At 41.2% G+C, this 20,426-nt stretch overlaps 3 protein-coding genes and 1 non-coding gene across 4 annotated transcripts in view; all 4 read left to right on the forward strand.

Annotated features, from left to right (window-relative positions):
- The first annotated feature begins 932 nt into the window (after positions 1–932).
- On the forward strand, positions 933–8,506 carry spinb (spindlin b). The gene is made up of 6 exons (XM_042420407.1): positions 933–1,124; positions 2,219–2,267; positions 2,506–2,600; positions 3,265–3,420; positions 5,285–5,518; positions 6,393–8,506. Exons 1-6 carry the CDS (start codon positions 1,073–1,075, stop codon positions 6,590–6,592), a joined length of 786 nt encoding a protein of 261 aa, XP_042276341.1. The 5' UTR covers positions 933–1,072; the 3' UTR covers positions 6,593–8,506.
- Positions 8,507–14,047: 5,541 nt separating this feature from the next.
- LOC121904732 lies at positions 14,048–14,145 on the forward strand. The gene has a single exon (XR_006098292.1). It is a non-coding gene; the product is annotated as a small nucleolar RNA U13 (small nucleolar RNA).
- A 788-nt stretch (positions 14,146–14,933) lies between these two features.
- mak16 (MAK16 homolog (S. cerevisiae)) lies at positions 14,934–18,276 on the forward strand. Its single transcript, XM_042420401.1, has 10 exons — positions 14,934–15,169; positions 15,581–15,630; positions 15,806–15,915; positions 16,018–16,082; positions 16,237–16,388; positions 16,521–16,575; positions 16,683–16,757; positions 17,316–17,441; positions 17,527–17,592; positions 17,670–18,276. The coding sequence occupies exons 1-10, from the start codon at positions 15,155–15,157 to the stop codon at positions 17,901–17,903; spliced, it is 948 nt and encodes a 315-aa protein (XP_042276335.1). The 5' UTR covers positions 14,934–15,154; the 3' UTR covers positions 17,904–18,276.
- Positions 18,277–18,591: 315 nt separating this feature from the next.
- Positions 18,592–20,426, forward strand: part of si:dkey-220o5.5 (actin filament-associated protein 1-like 2) — a 43,210-nt gene continuing 41,375 nt past the window's right edge. Inside the window, exon 1 of the mRNA XM_042420359.1 lies at positions 18,592–19,020. The gene's annotated coding sequence lies outside the window, so the exon portion shown is untranslated. The remainder of the gene's footprint in view (positions 19,021–20,426) is intronic.

Consider the following 20,426-nt stretch of genomic DNA (forward strand, 5'->3'; position numbering starts at 1 on the left):
AAGCAGAAACATGTTTACACCGAAGAAACTGAAATCAGAGAATTATTCCTTTAAAGAAATGAAAATGATTGATGATGTTATTAATATTCTTCACTAATAAAACCACCCAGATTCCACTTTATCAGGTTCAACTAGATAAAATAATCATATTAATATAAAGAGAATAAAATCCTCCAAATATAATAAAATAAGATAAAAACTGTCATCAGTTTGATTTGGAGGCTGTTTCTGGTTCAGACTGAGATGGTTTTAATTCATATAAACAGCAGCAGGACGGAGGATTCCCTGACCTTTGACCTCTGCCTGTTGACCTGCAGTCGTCTTTGTAAAACAATAATCAGATTAGTCACAGAGATCGAATGTTTCCTCCCGACAGGAGAAACGTTCAACTGAACAGAATCAGCCGGTTAAAAGTCTCTCACAAACACAAACAGTTCCTCCTCCTACTGGGCATGTGCAGAGGACAGACAGACAGGAAGTCAGCCACACAGAAAACCAGCGAAGAAGAAACAGTTTACAGTCGCTGTTTCTGCTGCAGCAGAGAAAGACGGTCGATACGTTTAACTGTGAACAAGCTGTCAAAGTAGAAAATAAACACTCGTATGAAGCGTCGGCCGCTGTTATTGTTATTGTTGTTGTTGTTGTTACGTGTGAATGAAAACAGGAAGTAAAAGAGACTCTCTGCTGTAGTTTCTAATCTTCTCGCTCTGGTTTCTGTCTTCAGGCCGAACGCTTCGTCTCCTCATCAGCTGTGACTTCACCTCAGACTCCAGGTGTTAGTCTGTACCCGGCCTGTATGCAGCTTGTCCAGGGCCCGGCCTAATTCCTGGTGCTCCTCCTCCTCCTCCTCCTCTTCCTCCTCCCTCCTTTCCCTACCCTCCTCCTCCTCCTCCTCCTCCCCCCTGCCCCCTGCCCCCTCCCTCCATCCTCATCCCCTCCCCCCTCTTCCTCACGCCTCACACCGACCCCCCCCCCACCCACCACCTCCACTGACCCGGCGTCACACAGTCCGGCTCCCAGCGTTTGGCCCCCGACCGGTGGCCTGGCAGGCTGCCCCCCTACAGGTGGATGAATGAAGACCCCATTCAAGAGCCCAGCGGCCCCGCGGCCTCGAGCGGACGGGGGTGAGTCACCGAACACGTCACACCTCAAACACGCCACGTCTGCAGCTTCATGAAAACATCCGGTTCTCTGATAAAAAGTCCAAACCTGAAGGAGAAAAGTTAACTACGACTCCCAGGATGCATTTCACTAACAAACATCCAATCACAGAGCTTCAGCATTCTGTTGTGGTTCTCTGAGAAACCTGACGACACATCCAGGCAGCTTCGGTAACCACGGCGACAGGTTTAAGCATTCTGAGTTCACGTCACCTCTGACTCACATCTTCATCTCCATAGCAACAGCAGCTGAGGCTCATGGGTAATGTAGTATTTAGAGCTGCGCGCCAAACTGACAGAAACAAAATAATTGACACTGATTCAGTGATCACACTGATCATTAATCAATCAGTCGATCGATAGAGAGTTTATTGGTAACTGTTTTGATTATCAAATAATTTTTTTTAAGCAAAAATGCCAAATTATTTGGTTATTTGAAGCTTTGAAGTTTTAGTCGGATAAATAAATAGTGAAGAATCATCTTAGATATGATGTATTGATTAAATACTTTTATGAATCCCAAAGAGAAACTAAAACAGTTCAAAGACCAAATTATAAACAATAACTAAAACGATCAAAACATTATATTTTAATATTTCTTGTAAAAGACTTTTAAGCTTTTTAAACTGTTCTGAAAAGTGCTGTGAAAATAAATGTATTATTGTTGTTGTTGTTGTTGTTAATAATGATAATAATATTATTATCTATAAGTAAAATATAAAAAAGATTAAAAGAAATAAAAACAAACAGATTAAAGATTGTAGAATATTTTTCACTGTTTTTTTTTTTGATAAACCAAACAATCATTCAACAATGAAAATAATCTTATAATCTGTCATTGATGAGATCAATAAAAGAACTGGAAGCAACAATCAGAACAGACTGAAACCATCTGATTTAATAATAAAGTAACTTTTCATTGATGATCTCAGAGACGTTTCCCTTCAACTGAAAACTCGCCTCGTCGGTGCGTTCAAGGTCGGCTCGGACGTCTGAGGATTGATGATTGGCTGTGATGGATGCTGTGAAAGTGATGAAGATGAGTGTTTGTGTTTCAGGGCATTCAGGCGTGTCTGCAAACATGATGAAGAAGAAGAATTCACACAAGTAAGTCGGGTCAATGCTTGGTTTTGTTGAACTGAAAGACTAAATAAAATCATATTTTACTTTCTTTACTCCTTTAATTTTATTTTTTCCTGTTTCAATTCCTGTTTTTTTCTGTCCCGTCTCTTTACTTCTCTTTACTATTTATTGCTCTTCCTCCTTTTCTCTATCCTCCCCTCCCTCCTCCTCTTCTCTCCTGCCGTCTCCTTCTCCTTGACTGTCTTCTCTCTCCTCCCTGCAGGAAACAGAGGACCAGTGTTGGTCCCAGTAAGACACTGGCTCAGCCCAGAAGGAACATCGTCGGCTGCAGGATCCAGCACATCTGGAAGGAGGGCAGTAAGTCGGATTTACAGACGGTTATTTTTATATTTTTGGGACATAAAGCTGAAGTTTACTGCCTGTAAACACCTGTTCAGCTGAGTTTGTCCTTTTTATTCCCATAATTCCATCATACAGACGGGGAAGTCCTGAAAAGACAAATTATTATAACAGAAAAGAAAAATCATCTCATGACTGTTCACAAAGTTTGTGACCAGATGTTGAGCTAGTCAGAGCCAACAGACATTACTATAATATATATATAATGTTATATCTATCGTGGCTGGTAGTGATGAACCTACAGAGAGTCATCAGTGACTCTGCAGCTCCTCTCGGCTTTACGGAGCTTTATAGTGACTTTCAGCTCATTGTTTATCTGTCCGGCTGCAACTTTACTGTTCTGGTTCACTCTCAGCGTCTCTCATAGCGTCGTTTTCAAAGAAAAAGCTGTAAAACGCCGCCGTACGCTACCCGCTAACAGACACAGTTAGCTGTAGACTAGCTGGTGAACATAGTTAAAGAGCCAGATGTTTCCCTCAGGAGTTGGGGGACAGTAAAAAAGAGCTAAAAGAGAGTGAATACTGGACAGAAACACGACTCTAAATGAATGATAATGTTGCTCCGTAACTGCTGGATGTGGAAATAAACAACTGTTTGCTAACAAGTTCCTGTTGTCCTGCAGGTAAGTCGTCCCAGTGGAAGGGGACGGTCCTGGACCAGGTTCCTGTTAACCCCTCACTCTACCTGATCAAGTACGACGGCTTCGACTGCATCTACGGCCTGGAGCTGTACAGCGACGAGCGGGTGGTGGGGCTGGAGGTCCTGCCCGACAGAGTGGGTGAGGAACTTCTTTCCATATTCTCAGACAGCTTTGGCTCCGATACAGCAGCTGCTCTCAGACTCTGAAACCTTCACCGTTAAACTACAATGTTAGTAAACAAAAACACTACAGCTCCCATGAAAATGGGAGCTGTAGTGTTTTAGTGTTCACTGTCTCAACAGAACTCCCATGAAAATGGGAGCTGTACTCATCACCATCACACTCTTCAATATTATAAAAAGAAATAAAATTCAAATAAAAATACAAAAACTTTTACAGGTTCTGCATCAAAAAGCAAAGCTTAAAGCAGAAATCAGACCAGAAGAAAAGGTCTCGACAGTCATGATTAGAGATTAAAGGTTTCATGATAAATCGCGGTAAGATTCCTGACAAAACCGTGTTTGATCACTGTGCTCACAGTAAACACTGTCCAGCGTGGACCAGAGTTAGCAACAGTCTCCCAGACGCAGCGACGTGGGTTTGTTTGTTTTGCATCAATGAAAACATGGTGGAAGGCAGCGACTGAGATTATTCAACCTTCTAAGAGGAGAAAAGGCCGAGTCATGATTTCCGTGTTCTGCGTCCGCAGACAGCTCACACAGTTCACTTCATGCTTATTTCAGACGTGTTTCACATGTGCTCACCAGTAACCAGCGTTTAGAAACCAGTCTGTTAATATTACAAACCAGCGTGCAGCGTTTCTGATGATAAGTTACCACAACTGGACCTGCTGGATCAGTTTCACTGTCTCAACGGAACTTTAAACAACACAACAACAACAACACCACAACAACACAACAACACCAACACCACAACAACAACACAACAACACCACCAACACAACACCAACACCACAACAACACCACAACAACACAACAACAACACCACAACAACACACCAACACCACAACAACAACAACACCACAACAACAACACACCAACACAACAACACCAACAACAACACCACAACAACAACACACCAACACAACAACACCAACAACAACACCACAACAACAACACAACAACACCAACAACAACACAACAACACACCACCAACAACACACCACCAACAACACCACAACAACACCAACACCAACACCACAACAACACCACAACAACACACCAACACAACAACAACACAACAACAACACACCAACACAACAACAACACACCACCAACAACACACCACCAACAACACACCACCAACAACACACCACCAACAACACAACACAACAACAACAACACAACAACAACACCGCCCCTTGTATTGTTTAACACAGGCCTGTTTTCAGTCTTTTCCTGTAAGTTACTGAACAAGAAGAAGAAGTGACAGTTTAATGAGAACAGGAGTCCAGTAGAATCCAGTAGAATCCAGTAGAGTCCAGTAGAGTCCAGTAGAGTCCAGTAGAGTCCAGTAGAGTCCAGTAGAATCCAGTAGAATCCAGTAGAGTCCAGTAGAATCCAGTAGAGTCCAGTAGAATCCAGTAGAATCCAGTAGAGTCCAGTAGAATCCAGTAGAATCCAGTAGAGTCCAGTAGAATCCAGTAGAATCCAGTAGAGTCCAGTAGAGGAGACGGGTGTTCCTTTCATGGCCACACGGTGTCGTCTCTAATGTTAGTATGTTTTCATTAGTTATTCACCATGTTATTATTTGAATGTTTATGTAAACACAAAGTGCTGCTAATTTTATTTGTGTTTTTCGATATAAAACTTGGTGAAATGATTTCCGTGTTTTTTGAACCTTTTCAGCACATTTGAACGATACTGTGATAATACTGACAACCGTTATAACGTCAGTCACTGTAATCCTGATATGAAATCCTGATACGGTTTCACCTCCAGTCAGGATCTGGTCTGATAGAGACTCTGGTCTGGTTTCTCAGCTCCGGCCCGTGTGAGCGACTCGCTGCTGGCGGAGACGATGATCGGGAAGGCGGTGGAGCACATGTTCGAGACGGAGGACGGGCCGAAGGAGGAGTGGAGGGGGATGGTTCTGGCCCGGGCCCCCATCATGACCTCCTGGTTCTACATCACCTACGAGAAAGACCCGGTCCTCTACATGTACCAGCTGCTGGACGACTACAAGGAGGGAGACCTGCGCATCATGCCCGACTCCAGTGAGTCTTCACACTCAGACCAGCAGAGCCTGTTATGAGCTGCTGTAGTTTGGTTCAGACTCATTTTAGACATTTGATTATTGTTAGTTCGAGTGTCTTGTTTCGTCCTCTGATCGTTTTGAAGCTACAGCTGTTGCAGTCTTTGAATTTGTAGCAGTTTTTTATGTGTTAATTGATGAATTTAGTAATAAATCTGTTCTGTTAACTAATGTTAATTACTGACAAAGACAAAACGTTACTGAAACGCTGAAAACATGTACAAAACATGGAAAAAATAATTTATTGTTCACATTTGTTGCACAAAAGTAGAACTTTGTCTTCAGTTTCCATGACAACCAACAGCAGATATCAGTAAAAACATTATGAGTTGCATTTTGCTTTCTTCTGACTGACATCCATAGAGAAATATATGATGTGGTCAAAAGTATGTGGACAGTCTGTTCATATAGTTCAGTAAACTTCTGGTGATCTTTTTAGTTACAATGAAGGAAAATCTTAATCTTCCAACACTCCGTAATCTTTCAGACGAGTCGTCTCCCAAGTTGTGTGTTTGTCTCTTTCCTGTTTCAACATGTCAGTGCTCCTGTGCACAAAAAGCCAGCTCCCAGTTTGGTGTGAAATAGTTTGACCTCAGCCCACACTCACTCCTGGAATGAACCGGAGCTCCGACTGTGAGCTGGGCTTCATTATCAAGGTCACAGGATCCAACATCTGGCAGGAAACCTGAAACCAGTAGAGGAGCGGAGGCTGTTTCCAGCAGCAGATTAACGTCCAGTGTTCAGCTGTCCACATACTTTTGGACACATGTGTCTGTGTAATAATCAGGATAATAACAGCAGTAACAGTCGTTGTCTCCCTCTCTGTGTGTCTGCAGATGACAGCGTGGCGGCGGAGCGGGAGCCCGGCGAGGTGGTGGACAGTCTGGTGGGCAAACAGGTGGAATACGCCAAAGAGGACGGAGGGAAGCGGTCGGGCATGGTCATCCACCAGGTGGAGGCCAAACCCTCCGTCTACTTCATCAAGTTCGACGACGACTTTCACATCTACGTCTACGACCTGGTCAAGACCTCCTAAGACCAGAGCACTCGGTCCAGGACCCCAAATAGACTTACCGAGACCTGCCTAGACCCACCGAACCCCCCTGCCCGCCCGCCCGCCCACCTCCTCCCAACCACAACCCCACCACCCCCTCCCTCCCTGTGAAGATAAACTAGGGTTTAAAACATCCTGTGACACAGTCTGACACAGATGACTTCAGTTCTTTCCTCTTTCTTTTATGAAGCGCCTTAAGAACGGAAAAAAACCCCAGAAACTAGAAACCAGCGAGCAGGTTTATCTGATCGTTCATCACTTTTCTCCAGACAGCTTCAGACTCTTCTAGGATTCTTCAACGGCTGCTGACACACTAAATCGCTCCAAGAAAAGTCATTTGGAATAACTGCATTGATTTTAATAACAAACATGGCTGAAACCCGACTTCTACACCCGGAGACGAACCCCCCCTTCCCCTGCCCCCTCTCCTGAAACCCTGTCGGACTGCTGGAGACCTGCGCTGTGAGGAGGGGGAGTGGGGGGGACAGGTCTGCCAGGGTTAATGAAGGGAGGGGACCTTTTTTTTTAGATGAACCGTCGTCTGCTCTCCATCACGGACGCTGTAACGTGACTATTCTGCTTTCTGAGGACGCTCAGGAGGAACTGGTGTCTGACGGCAGAGCGTCTCTGTGGCTCCGCCTCCCTGCAGGTCACCTGTGGACGGACTGAAACGCTGCCTGGAGGGGGGGGGGGGCAGAGAACACAGACTCTTATTGTTTCCATTCTTTTATCATTTTGTCCTTTTTGTAACGCTTTATTTGACAGGTCCCTTAATTTTACACTAATTTCCGAACATTTCCAGAGTAATCAGCAGGTACGGTTCACTTTAGGACGTTTTACATCATAGTTGGATTCATGTTGTTGGTAAATTGCAAAAAAATTTTCCTAAATTAGACTCTGAACAGTTATTTCACAGACAGAAAATACTACATATGTAATAGGTTGTTTCTTAAAAACACTTTCAACAAGTAGCACTTTATTTCATGGATCCCTACTTTCCGTAATTTTTGAATCGTTTCCTAAAAGAAGCTGCTGTGACGTTTCTGTGTACTGACATTATTATTTAATTTGGTAGAATACAGGAAATACTCTCATCTCAACCTAAATATGCTCATATGTAGTTTGACACACAAAACTAAACACTGAGAAGTATTTTCTGTCAGTTAAAGAACTGTTAACAGTGTAAGATTTTAAGATTTTTTTTGCAAATTAACAACTATGTATAAACTCAAATATAACGAGCGGGAACTTACCAACTAAACCAACTCAACACTTTATTCTGTTTTGTGTTTTTTATAATTTGTAGCAAATTGCACCATCGTCTCTGTAAAATAACCTAAAAATTAACTGTTAAATACCTGCAAATTACTCAGGAAATTAGTATAAAATTAGAGAACCTTTAGAAATAAAATGTCGTTTCTTGTCGCTGTTGATTTGATTACCCAGAATGCCTTTTTTTTTTTTTTTTTTTTAGTTTTTACATCACTTGCAGAAGCTCAGTTCTCAGATTGTTGGTGTGTTTGTTCATTAGTCACAACGTCGTGTTTGCCGCCCAGATTCAGTTTCAGCAGAAATGCTAACGATGCTAACAGACAGAACTGCAGCCGTCAGTCCGTTAATTGATTATTTGATCACCTGACAAAATATTCTGTAAGTATTTTGATCATCAGTCGATTGTTTGAAACGTTTTTAAAGCATAAAATGCGAAACATTCCCCAGTTCCAGACTGTTGTTTGTGAGGATTTGCTGCTTTTCTTCGTCTCATGTGACAGTAAATTCAGGATTCAGGAAGAAGGATTCTCTTCACTGTTTTCTGGAATTTTTTTAGACCAAACAATTATAACTGCAGTGATTTTTTACAATTAATCTTTTTTCAAAACAAAAATGCTAAAACCTTCTCTGGTTCCAGCTTCTCAGATGTGAAGATTTGCTGCTTTTCTGCGTCGTATATGACAGTAAACTGAATATCTTTGGGTTTTGGACTGTTGATCAGACAAAACTTGATATTTGAATACATCTCTTTGAGCTGTGGGAAATTATAAAACACATGTTTACTATTCTCTGACAACTCTTAGACTGAACCAGATGAACTGATGGTGAAAGTGACGGTTAGTTGCAGCTCAGCAGTTCTACGTGTTTCTGGTTATTAAAACTGTTTCTGGTGCAGCTTCAACACGGACGTTCGACATGTTTTATTCGACCATTTCTGTGCCAAAAAGTATTAAGTGTTCCAGACGTTTACCAGCCAGGATGCTGATGTTTCCTCTAATTAAACATGTTGGTACAAGCGTTGATGGATTCTGGTCCAGATGAGATGATGTTTGTTCAGGTTGAAGGAACAAACCTGATGTTTTGGGAAGTTCTGCTGCGAAGGAGCTGATATCAGAACGACTGAAGAGGATTTCCCAAAATGTTCTGAATGTTCCTTTAACGTTCTCCCTCAGACAGCTGAAGCAGTGTCGCTCAGTTCTAAAAACAATATGATTGGTTCACGTCCGCCCCGCTTCAGTCTAATAAAACCAAAAACAAACCAGCACACTGAAACCTGAGTGAAGGTAAACTGTAGCAGTCGTCAAGCCCCCCCCCCCCCCCCCCCCCGTCCGAAGCTAACCTGAGCGCTGTTTTCTGATTGGTTGGTTATGACACAAAGCAGCGTTTGTTTCCCGGCTGCAGGAGCACAGATCAAACCTGCAAACCATCTGTTTAAAGTTGATTTTATATTTCATATGTTGTTTTTTTTTTGGCTGGACCACAACAGCAGGGCGCCCTATAAACTATAACTGACTGACTGATGGAGTGACGCTATTGGTCGCCCAATAGCGTCACTCCATCAGTCACTTCGGCCAGGTGTCGCCACTTCCTGTATCCGTTGTTTCATATTAAGCCCTCTAACGGTCCAGCCACATACGAGGTTTTGACGTAGTCTTGTTTTTTTTAAATCTGTCCCCTTCGTAGCTCTTCGTCTTCTTCTTCTTCTTCTGCTGCATATCAACGCGCTGTATAGTCACCTTTCTGTTTATATGTTTATATCAGCTGATTGCCTTGTTTTCTCTGTATATTATCTGTTCTTTGGATTTATGTTACCTCTCCTGTTCTGTCCTGTGTAAACTGTGTATCAGCTCCACTGATCTTATTAGACGTTTAGGATTTTTAAATAATTCTCTTTGACTCTCACTCGTCCCTTACAGTCATTTTACAGCATCCCTCCTCCTCAGTGTTTGGTCGAATTCAGGCAGAGGATGCTGGGAAGGAACCGTCTCGGTTCATTTTACATCCCACCATCCTCTGCTCTGAGCGGATGTAGCTCCGCCCGCCCGCCGCAGTCCGCGTGTAGACGTCACTCAGACACCAAACAGCTGAAGCGTAAACAGCCGTGTTGCCTGTTCAGCATCTCGTGTGCCTGAAAGGGAAGATCAGAAACGAAAACGTTTGAAACCGTTTTCATTCTGGATCACAGCTGTTTGAAATCTAGAACATTCCTGGTTAGAGTGTGTGTGTGTGTGTGTGTGTGTGCGTGTGTGTGTGTGTGTGTGTGTGTGTCATTCACATTCATATATCACTTTTAACATTGCGTCACTGTTCCGTTGTTGGATATTGTGGAACAGGTTCCATCACATTCTGGTTCTAGAGTCTCTCGAGTGTGTTTTTAAAACATGAATCCTCACGTGTTCAGACTGTGGAACACGTTCTGTCGGGACGTTCTCAGTCTCGAGTCACAGTGGCGCCACTTTCAGAATGTTTTACTTATTTTGATTCTGGAATCCAAGATTTCAGAACATTTTATTTTTCTAGAGTTTGAAACCGTGGAACGTGTTAGAACCTTCTCATTCTGATCCAAAAACGTCTCGCTGAAGGAAGAACAAATCTGCTTTCCTTCAATTCACAGCTTCTAGAACGTGGAAACTCTACGCAGAACACGCTACAAGTCTAGAACCAGCTGGGTTTGTTCCTCTGATTTTGAGTCTGTTCTAGAAAATCTCAAATGTAATCCAGCGTCGTAACACAAACTCTGCTGCTCTGAGGTTGTGGAACACGTCTAGAACACGGAGACCTCCTGTTCTGAAAACACTTTCTGATTCTAGAGCGTGCTCGGCTTGTTCTGGTTCTAGAACCAAACACCTGCACTGCTGCTCTAGAGTCGTTTACCATCGAACTGAGAACCCGTCACGTTCTGACCAGCAAACATCTTGTTGACGGATGTTTTCCTTCAGACACACATGTTCTGATTCTAGACTTACTGCTCTAGAATCTGTGGTTTGATGATCATAAACATGTGTACATTGTTCTTATGGAAGAAAACATCTTATTGAAGGACGAACACATTTACTTTCCTTTTGATTGGAGCACAGTTTAAGATTCTAGAGCAAGGAGACTCTTATTTAAAGACATAGAACCAGCGCTTTCTAATTCTAGAACAAATCTAGAATCTAGTGAGAGCTCCAGAACTTGTTCTGCCTTAAAACCACTTGTTCTGGTTCTAGAAGCAGTTGTTTGATATTGTGGAACATTTCAAAATGAGATTTTCTGCAGATTCTTGAACATCAGGTCTAATCTAAGCACATGTTCTGATCCTAGAGAACGTCTCTCATTTGAAAATCCGGGATCCATCTTGTGTTTTCTGGTGATAATAGAATTATTAATTGTGATCTCAACATAACAAACTTTATTGATCTACTGTAGAAATGACAAAAACCGGTTTATGATTCTGGATCTCAGCGATCAGCTGTGGAACCTTCTCAGATCATAATTAATCATTTTCTGATCAAAAGAAAACAAAATTCGTAAAACTCTTGTGTGTTTCGTGTGTTTCGGGTCCTGAATGCAGAATATTTACAGTTCAAAGAAAACGTGGAGAGCATTCGAGGGTTTGCAGGTTGGAGAAATAGTCGATATTGATCCGTCATCCGATCACTTCTGGTTCTGGAGGAATCAGCTGACTGCTGTTCTTTAATCTTCACACCTGAACAGCAGGTGTTCGTCACTTTCAGTCGGTGGCGTCTGAACTTTCCTCAGCTGCCGTTGTTGTTATTATCATTATTATTATTGTTATTAATCGTTAACTGGATGTTGTGGGAGCGTTACCCACAATGCATCTGACATCCCAGTGAGACTCCTGGGTCGTGGGGGGAAACAAACTGCGTCTGGGTCGATCTGTAGCCTCCCGTCAGTAGTTGTCTGTGCAGCAGCCGACACGCCGTTTTACAGAAAGCTGTTGATCTGTAGTGTGTGTGTGAGTGTGTGTGAGTGTGTGCGTGCGTGTGTGTGTGTGCGTGTGTGTGTGTGTGCTGTCAATCAGCGCCTGTTCAGAGCAGTGTTGTTTTTGCATGCCTATATAGCTCAGTGTAAATCGATGTGAGTTGCATGTCAGTGTAGTTTTCAGTTGTTCGGCTGACTTCTGTCTGTTGTGGCTTTGGGTGCCTTTGATTTTATTTCTCTTTTTTTTTCTTTCCCTGTTTCATTTTGTACTGTGTGTCCCAGAGGCTGGTATTTTTGGGAGGTTATTGAGCAAAATAAAAAAAGGAAAAAAAAAAAAAGAAGAAATCTAAAGATGTCCCCCGATAAACAGAACTCACAGCCGTTATTATCAGTTTAATGGAAGCCAGAGAGGTGATGACGAGTGTGAATTCTGTTGTTTTTTGTTTTGTTTTTGTTTTGTTGTTTTTTTTTGGGTGGATTGTCCCTTTAAAGAGTGCCAACTACAGATGCCAGTGTTGTACAGCAGTGAAGAGCTCACACTATTTACTAAAATAAACCATTTCTCTGTTTTTTCACTGAGGAGTCTGTGAGTTTATTCTGTTTCCTCCGACATGATCAAAACAAACCAGCAGACGGATTAAAGTTTGTAGAAGAAGAATAAGCTTTAATTAGTGTCGGAGGGACGATGAGTCATGCTTCTGACATGACCTTCATCAGCCTTCATCAGTATCACAGACATGAACAACTTCACACTGGCAATGCCAATTATACTCATAAATTGATTATTATAATTAATAATACAGAGGTGGAATGTAACTAAGTACATTTACTCAAGTACTGAACTTCACTGTACTGGACTACAGTCAGACTGGAGCTGAGTATCAGTACTGAAATAACTCAGAACCAAGTAATAACGAATCTTCTCTAATTAAATGACACCTGCAGTTGATCCTTTTTGTACCAGATCTAGAAAAAAAAGACCAAAAAGCCAATCACTGCAAGCGTTCTTCTATTTAATGTGACGTGTGATCAGCTGCAACCCAAACAGTCTGTGGTGATAATACCTGTACAGTTATTTTATAAATATCTCAATAATTTGAACACTTTCAAAAATGTATTTATGTAAAAATCATTTGGATGGAGGAGTGGCGGCTTTTTACACAACTGATTGCTTCCAATCACATGACGGGTATCAAATGAAATAACCTGTTTAAGGGTGCTTGTATTATAATTCTTTAAATGATACTCAGCTTTAATCCAGATGGAAATATTCTGCTGCCCTTTATATTTATTGTGTATTTTAATATAATCTCATCACATAACAATGCAGGTAAGATTTATGAATTATATTTTATGTTTTCAAATATATTGAAACTGAAACACTAAATCCAATTAAGTGATTAATGCAGAACTCACTTGCTGAAACATGTTGAAGCAGTTATAGATGCTCTTTGAGACTTTAATTTTCATAAACTAATTATCATTAATATAATTAATAAGTATGTTGAATGAGGAACATCAACATCACTCACAGTGTGAACAGATGAAACAGTAGAAACACTGTTGAGCAGAATAATCACACTCATGTTCCCAACACACCTGCCTCATTTAACAGTCGTCACATGATCAGCTCTCAGCCAATCATATGAACGCTGATCAGGGTTACAGCGCTAATTGCTGCTAATTCTGCCTTCGTTAGTCAAGATAACTTCATCCAGGATTAATAATCTTCATCCAGGATCAATAATCTTCATCCAGGATTGATCATCAGTCCTCAAACTGCCTTCAAAGAACCAAATTATCTTCATCAGAATAACTTGTTAGCCTGATGGCAGCATGTTAGCATGTTAGCCTGAATTAGTTAGAGACTGTTTCATAACTGTGTGTGTTATTAATTTGTTTGTGACATTGAACACAACGTTTTCTAAAATAACTTTATTAAAACATGAACATTATGAGTATTATGGGATGTAGTTCTCCTCCGGAGCGCGAGGCGTCGCCGTTGTTTTTAACCTCGGTTTCTCCCATAATGCATCTCTTCAGACTAGATCACAAAACTCTGCTTTCTACCTGTCGCTGCTCTTCTTATAACACGTTGAGGCGAGTGTAAGTTGTTGTTGTTGTGTTTACAGGTGAGCAGACAGGTGAGAATAATACATGTAGAGTATTCAACATGTGACACCGTCAGTCAGAGAGCTCGTGCGGCGGTACTGACGCGTTCAGCGCCATGTTGAAAGTTCGATCCTTCGGTTCATGAAAATGATGATTGGTGCGTTCACGGCTCTCCGTGACAGGTGCAGCCCTACCTTGTTACGCTCTGCGCCTCAGCCCTTCTGATCCTGAACCGACATTCACCTTTAAATGGTCACATATTAAAGAGTTTGACTATGCGGGACTTTCAGATGCGTGTCAAAATTCAATAACATACGTGATAATCTGTCTAGAAGGTGAAATCAATATGAATCAGAGTCAGAAAAGAAGACATAGATAACTGCAAAGATAAAATCTACTATATAATAAAACAGCACTAATAATAAACACACAGTAAAGTAAATAAAAAATGTACAAATACAAAATGTGCAAAAGTAATGTTCAGGTTGAATCACAGTTTGGACAAAAGTGCAGAAATGGACACGTGCAAAGTAGATTAACAGTAATTTAAGAGTAAATTAACAGTAATGTGCAGAGTGAAAGTAATATAAATACAGAACTAATTTATTAAACACATTGTGTTATTTGAACAATTTTTTATTTAAACAGAAATCTTAAATTAACTGTCACATCAGCAAAGAATATATAATAATTAAAAAAAAAAAAAAAAACTATTATAAATACAACTGAAAATAAATAAATATAATTCTTTGACAGCAACGTCTCATTTAGCGTAAAAAATAAAATAGGATAAATCCAAATTTTTTTTAACATAAATTAAAAAAAAAAAACAGAGGGAATGTTATTTTTCACTTTCATTTTAAATTGTATTTACTCTGTAAAACATTAAGTTTGTTTATTCTTTTTTATAACGTTTTGTTTCCTGAGGAAAAGATTTGTATCAAGTGTGTAATTTGTTAATGAATGTCTGAAATATTTCACCGGTAAAATTTAATTCATCCTGTTTGTTCACAGTAATCCATGCTGTTGGTCATAGTATCGCGAGACTTTCCTCGCGTTGACTTCCCGCAGCCGAGATCTCGTCCATGCAAACAGACATGGCGGCTCCGTGATCGTCCATGTGGCTTCGAACACAGGCAGAAATCTCTCGTAACTTTACAGAAAGTGGTTTAATATAACAGAGACAAACAGGAGACTTTGTGGTGAAGCTGTGAGCAGCTCTGTGAGGAAATAAACATGCAGCACGACGACGTAAGTCTCATTATTTCATGTGACGCTGCTAACGTGCTTCATGCTAACGTTAGCGCACCGGTAACCCTTTAAAACCGGGGAATTTGGTTACTTTTTATCAGTTAATTCTACTGTTTAGTCGCTGGATTAGTTACAGATCAGTAGATAACTTTACTAATGACATTCAGGTGAAAGCAAAGTGTTTAAGGAGCATTTGAAAACCTTTTCTTTTCTTGTCAAACGTGACGCCAAACTCCGTTTATAAAAATGTCACTCTAAAGTTTTCCGGCTTCTCTGCTCACATTTAGAGCTGTGAGAACACGAGACTGAACAATAACAGTTTGATTATGTGTAAAACTTCATATTGGCGCATCAAAAAGCTTCTGATGTAACTGATGGATGTTTGTAAAGTGTCAAATCTGTTTCCTGCAGGTGATCTGGGATCTTATTGGGAACAAACAGTTCTGCTCCTACAAAGTCAAGTAAGTCTGAAACATAATCTGATCTTCTGTCATTCAATCAGTCAGTTATTAAAGGACACTTTCACAATTTTTCAAGTCTGTCTTAAAACCAAATCAGAATGTAAAAGTTCAGCAAAATAAAAGTTTCCACTGTGTCGGAGTTCATCTCTCTCCTCCTCATCCTCCCTCTGTCCAGGACGAAGAGTCAGAACTTCTGTCGTAATGAATACAACGTCACAGGTTTGTGTAACCGCTCGTCCTGCCCGCTGGCCAACAGCCAGTACGCCACCATCAGAGAGGAGAAAGGTAAAGTCACATCCACCTGTGAACACGCCGCACGATCCGAACACCAGAAATAAATAACAAAGATAATAAATCAGCTGGTTAATGACGCTTTTTGTCCTTCAGGTCAGTGTTTCCTCTATATGAAGGTCATCGAGAGAGCAGCGTTTCCCGCCAAAATGTGGGAGAAGGTGAGAAGGAAGCTTTGTTTATTTATCCGCCGGCGTTCAACGTTACTGTCAGAACGCTGCAAACAGCTTCCTGTCAGCAGTGACGCTCGTTCTGATACCTGTGTGTGTGTGTTTGTGTGTGTGTGTGTGTGTGTGTGTGTGTGTGTTGCTGCAGGTGAAGCTCAGTAAGAACTACGAGAAAGCTCTGGAACAGATCGATGAGAACTTGATTTACTGGCCTCGATTCATCCGACACAAATGTAAACAACGTTTCACCAAAATCACCCAGTACCTGATCCGCATGAGGAAACTGGTGCTGAAGAGACAGTAAGTACTGCATGAAGTACTGCAGTAATATAGTACAGGAGGTACTGTCAGTGTACTGCAGATAGTACTGTAAACGTCCTGCAGGTAAAGTATCAGTGAGTAGTTTATTGATATGGTTGTTTGTGTTTACAGGAGGAAGCTGGTTCCTCTCAGCAGGAAGGTGGAGCAGAGAGAGAAGAGGAAGGAGGTGAACCTTCAGACTGGTTGTTGTTCTGCTGATCAGCTGTTTTCTGACTGTTGCAGCTGTTTAACCTGCTGTTGTTGTTGTTGTTGTTGTTGTTGTTGTTGTTGTAGGAGAAAGCTCTGATCGCCGCTCAGCTGGACAACGCCATCGAGAAGGAGCTGCTAGAGAGACTGAAACAGGGAACGGTACGACGCTTCAGTATCTAACAGCTGCAACTCTGATCAGACTGAGGAGGAAAGAAAGAATCAATATCTGATATTGGAGCTGCAACTATTGATTATTTAATTATTGATTAATATGTCAATTATTTTCTCAGTTAGTCGTTTGATCCATTAAATATTCAGTTTACTGTCACAGAGACTAAAGAAACCAGAAAATATTCACATTTAAGAAGCTGAATCAGAGAATTTGGACGTTATGATCTTTAAAAAAAAGACTCAAAATGATTGATTATCAAAATAGTGATTAATTTATTAGTTGACGATCGTTTGATCAGAAAACGCCGTGAAACAGTTCAGAACTCAAAGATACTGAATCATGTTAGACAAAGAAAAACAGCAAACTATCTCATCAAATCGATTGATCGACTGATCGTTGCAGCTCTGGATGATACTGATCCTTTAAAATATGCTGATTGATCTGATATTGATCCATAGACATCTCTGGTAACACTGTGTGTGTGTGTGTGTGTGTGTGTGTGTGTGTGTGTGTGTGTGTGTGTGTGTGTGTGTGTGTGTCCTCAGTACGGAGACATCTACAACTTCCCCGTCCACGCCTTCGACAGAGCTCTGGAGCAACAAGACGAAGAGGAAGAGAGCGAGTCTGAGGGAGAGGAGGAGGAGGAGGAGGAGGAAGAGGAGGATGACGAGGTGATGAAGGAGCTCTGCTTTACTTTTACATGAACAGTCATAAAAACACATCGAGCTGTGGTCTGAACTGGTTTCCTGTCTGCAGGACGTCGGGAAGAGAGAGTTTGTAGCAGAAGAAGACGTGGAGGAGAGCGACCTGAGCGACTTCGAGGTGAATCCCGTCACATCGACGCCGAGTTTAAGTTTCCTTGAATGTTTTTAATCTGAACTTTTTCCTTCTGCTCTCAGGACATGAACAAACTGAAGACGAGCAGCGATGAGGAGGAGGAAGAGGACGAGGAGGAGGTGTCGAGTGAAGAAGAAGAAGAAGAGGAGGAGGAGGAGATGGAGGTGGAGACGAAGGCCTCCAGGTCTAAAGGCAAATCTCCGGCCAACGGCTCGGCGGCGAGGAAGAAGCGAGCGTACGTGGAGATCGAGTACGAGCAGGAGACAGAGCCCGCCTCCAAGAGCAGAACCACGTAGTGACATCACAGCCTCTGCCTGCCGCCCCAATCAAAAACTGTGAGCCGCCGCCGGTGATGTCAGCGGACTCTGTGCAGAGGAAACACTCCTCCCCCCGTGTGTTAACCGCCAACGCGCTGAGGATGACGTCACAGAGCGGACCTTTCTGTTCCACATCGTAGAGTTTTTACTGTCATCCGTAAAACTGAGTTTAAATGATATTTAAGTTTTCTGACATCAGGCGGTTTGATGCTTGTGTCACAAACTCCAGAAACTCCAGAGAGGAACAACGACACTGACTTCTGTTTTTTTTAACTTTGGAGCCTTAAAGGACGATTTCACAGTTTATCAAGTGTGTCTGAAAACAACATTAAAGCTGTTTTTCTTGCTGTAATCATTCCTCCTGTTCATACTGACCATTAGAAGATCCCTTCATAATGACCTTACAATGGAAGTGATGGAGGACAAAATCCACAGTCCTCCTTCTGTGCAAAAATGTATTTAAAAGTTTATCTGAAGCTAATATGAAGCTTCAGCGTCCAAATGAGTCAAATCAAGTAGATATCTTTCAATGTTACAGTCTTTTTAGTGCCAAAGTTCCTCTTTTTGTTACTATACTTCCACCTGCAGCTCAACAGGGAAACACTGTCCGAGGAAACACAAAGAGGGAATTTGATGCTAAAGATTTTGGCCTCCATCACTTCCATTGAAAGCACATTTGAAGGATCATTTAATATCCAGTATGAACAGGAGGAATGATTACAGACACCTGACTGCTGGTTTAACTCGTCCTTTAACAGTGACTTAAAAACTGCTTTATTATTTGTTTTGTTAAATGATCTTTGAAAACACCACAATAGTGAAAAAGCACCAGATTATTATTAACATGTGAATAAATCAACTTTGGAAAAAAAAAACAACTTCAGACCTGTTTAATGTCGAGATTTTGAGATAAAAACATCTTTGTCTAAAATAAAACATCCCTGTTCTTCAGCACAGTTCTGTGTCTCATGACATCATGTTGGTGAGTCACAGACTGAAAATATCCAATCAAAGAATTGATTAAGTACATTAAAATGTGTTTTAGTCACAGCAGACTGAGTCCATGTTACTTTACATCAAAACAACCTTCCAGACGGTGAGTTAAAGCTATAATATGTAATTATTCCACATTAAAATGTCTAAAAACAACTAGACCTATGTTATATATGTTGTTGAGTTGTGTTCTTACATTCAAACCCAGAGAAATCTGTAATTTAATCAAAGTAACGGACCGTTTCATTTGGTCGCCTGTCAATGGCGTCATACCTCCTCTACCAAAGAGTAAACACACACCAGATGCATACGGCGGCGCTGTGTTTGTCCGCTACAATGGCGTCTACCAAAGAGTAACTTACACACATACAAGATAATACATCGGTGTTGTGGTTGTTCCACACAAACTGTTATAAATGGACTTTTATTCAGTTTTAAGACACATTTTCATGATAAATTTATGTGGTTTTTAACTATATCTTTTAGCCGGAAGAAGGATTTTAGTCATTGGACGTCTGGATCTTAAGTTATCAGAGAAATAAACTGGACAAACGTTAGCAGCAGCTCGGCTAACAGCCCCTCCAGGAAGTCCGGTGGTCGCCGAACATCGGCGGAGAAATATTGATTTTTTTAGGTGAAACAGATTTATTCAGTGTTTTTACCTGTAATCTCCGGGTCCGTTTGTTCTGGAGAGGAGGAGACCTCTGCGGGTAAAAACATCCTGAATGATGAACACTGGAGTAATCCTATCCTAGTGAAGCTGGTTATTTAACAACGAAGACAACAACTCCCATGATCCCTTGCTACTTCACACCGTCATCACACTCTGTCTGTTGTTATTGTTTTAAATTGAGACCGCTAGCGGCTGAAATGACATATTGTGTGTTTAAATCAGGGAAAAGACTCTGACATCAGACTAATTGATCAAGAAAATAATCGAAAGATAATAGTTGCTGCAGCTCTAAAATGACACATCTGTTCATCTGCAGCTCATCTCATCAGACACAAATCACATTTCAGATAACGTCAAATGTTCTTTGTACAAACCTCACAGTGCATTGAGCCTTAAAGTAGAGCTGCATCTGATGATTATTTTCTCAAACATTTGATCAGAGAACTTTTAAAACTGTCCGTAAATGTTGTGGGAAAAGTTTTAGAGTTCAAAGTGACGTCATCACACGTTTTGTCTGAACAATCCGAAACCCAAAGATGTTTCAAACAAAGAAAAGCAGCAAATTATCATGTTTATGCTTGAAAAAGCTGCTCATCAGTTATGACGACGTGAATATAAGCTGAGAAGGCGTCATAAGTAGAGCAGCAACTAACAATTATTTTTATTATTGATTAATCTGCTGATTATGTTGGTTTAATCACTTTGTCTATAAAATGTCAAAATGGAGAAAAACGCCTTTTATAACCTCTTAAAGCTCATGGTGACGTCTTCAAATGTCAAAAAAAACCAAACAATATTCAGTTTACTGTCATGTGACTCAGAACTCAGCTGCAGCC

The sequence above is a fragment of the Thunnus maccoyii genome, chromosome 9, assembly GCF_910596095.1.
Source record: "Thunnus maccoyii chromosome 9, fThuMac1.1, whole genome shotgun sequence".
Taxonomy (NCBI): domain Eukaryota; kingdom Metazoa; phylum Chordata; class Actinopteri; order Scombriformes; family Scombridae; genus Thunnus; species Thunnus maccoyii.

Coding starts and splice junctions, on each gene's coding strand:
- mak16 (XM_042420401.1), top strand. Junction 16,389..16,520: donor AAACTGGTGCTGAAGAGACA/GTAAGTACTGCA, acceptor TTGTGTTTACAG/GAGGAAGCTGGTTCCTCTCA. Junction 16,758..17,315: donor AGAGACTGAAACAGGGAACG/GTACGACGCTTC, acceptor GTGTGTCCTCAG/TACGGAGACATCTACAACTT.
- spinb (XM_042420407.1), top strand. CDS start 1,073: ATGAAGACCCCATTCAAGAGCCCAGCGGCCCCGCGGCCTCGAGCGGAC. Junction 2,601..3,264: donor GCACATCTGGAAGGAGGGCA/GTAAGTCGGATT, acceptor GTTGTCCTGCAG/GTAAGTCGTCCCAGTGGAAG. Junction 5,519..6,392: donor GCGCATCATGCCCGACTCCA/GTGAGTCTTCAC, acceptor GTGTGTCTGCAG/ATGACAGCGTGGCGGCGGAG.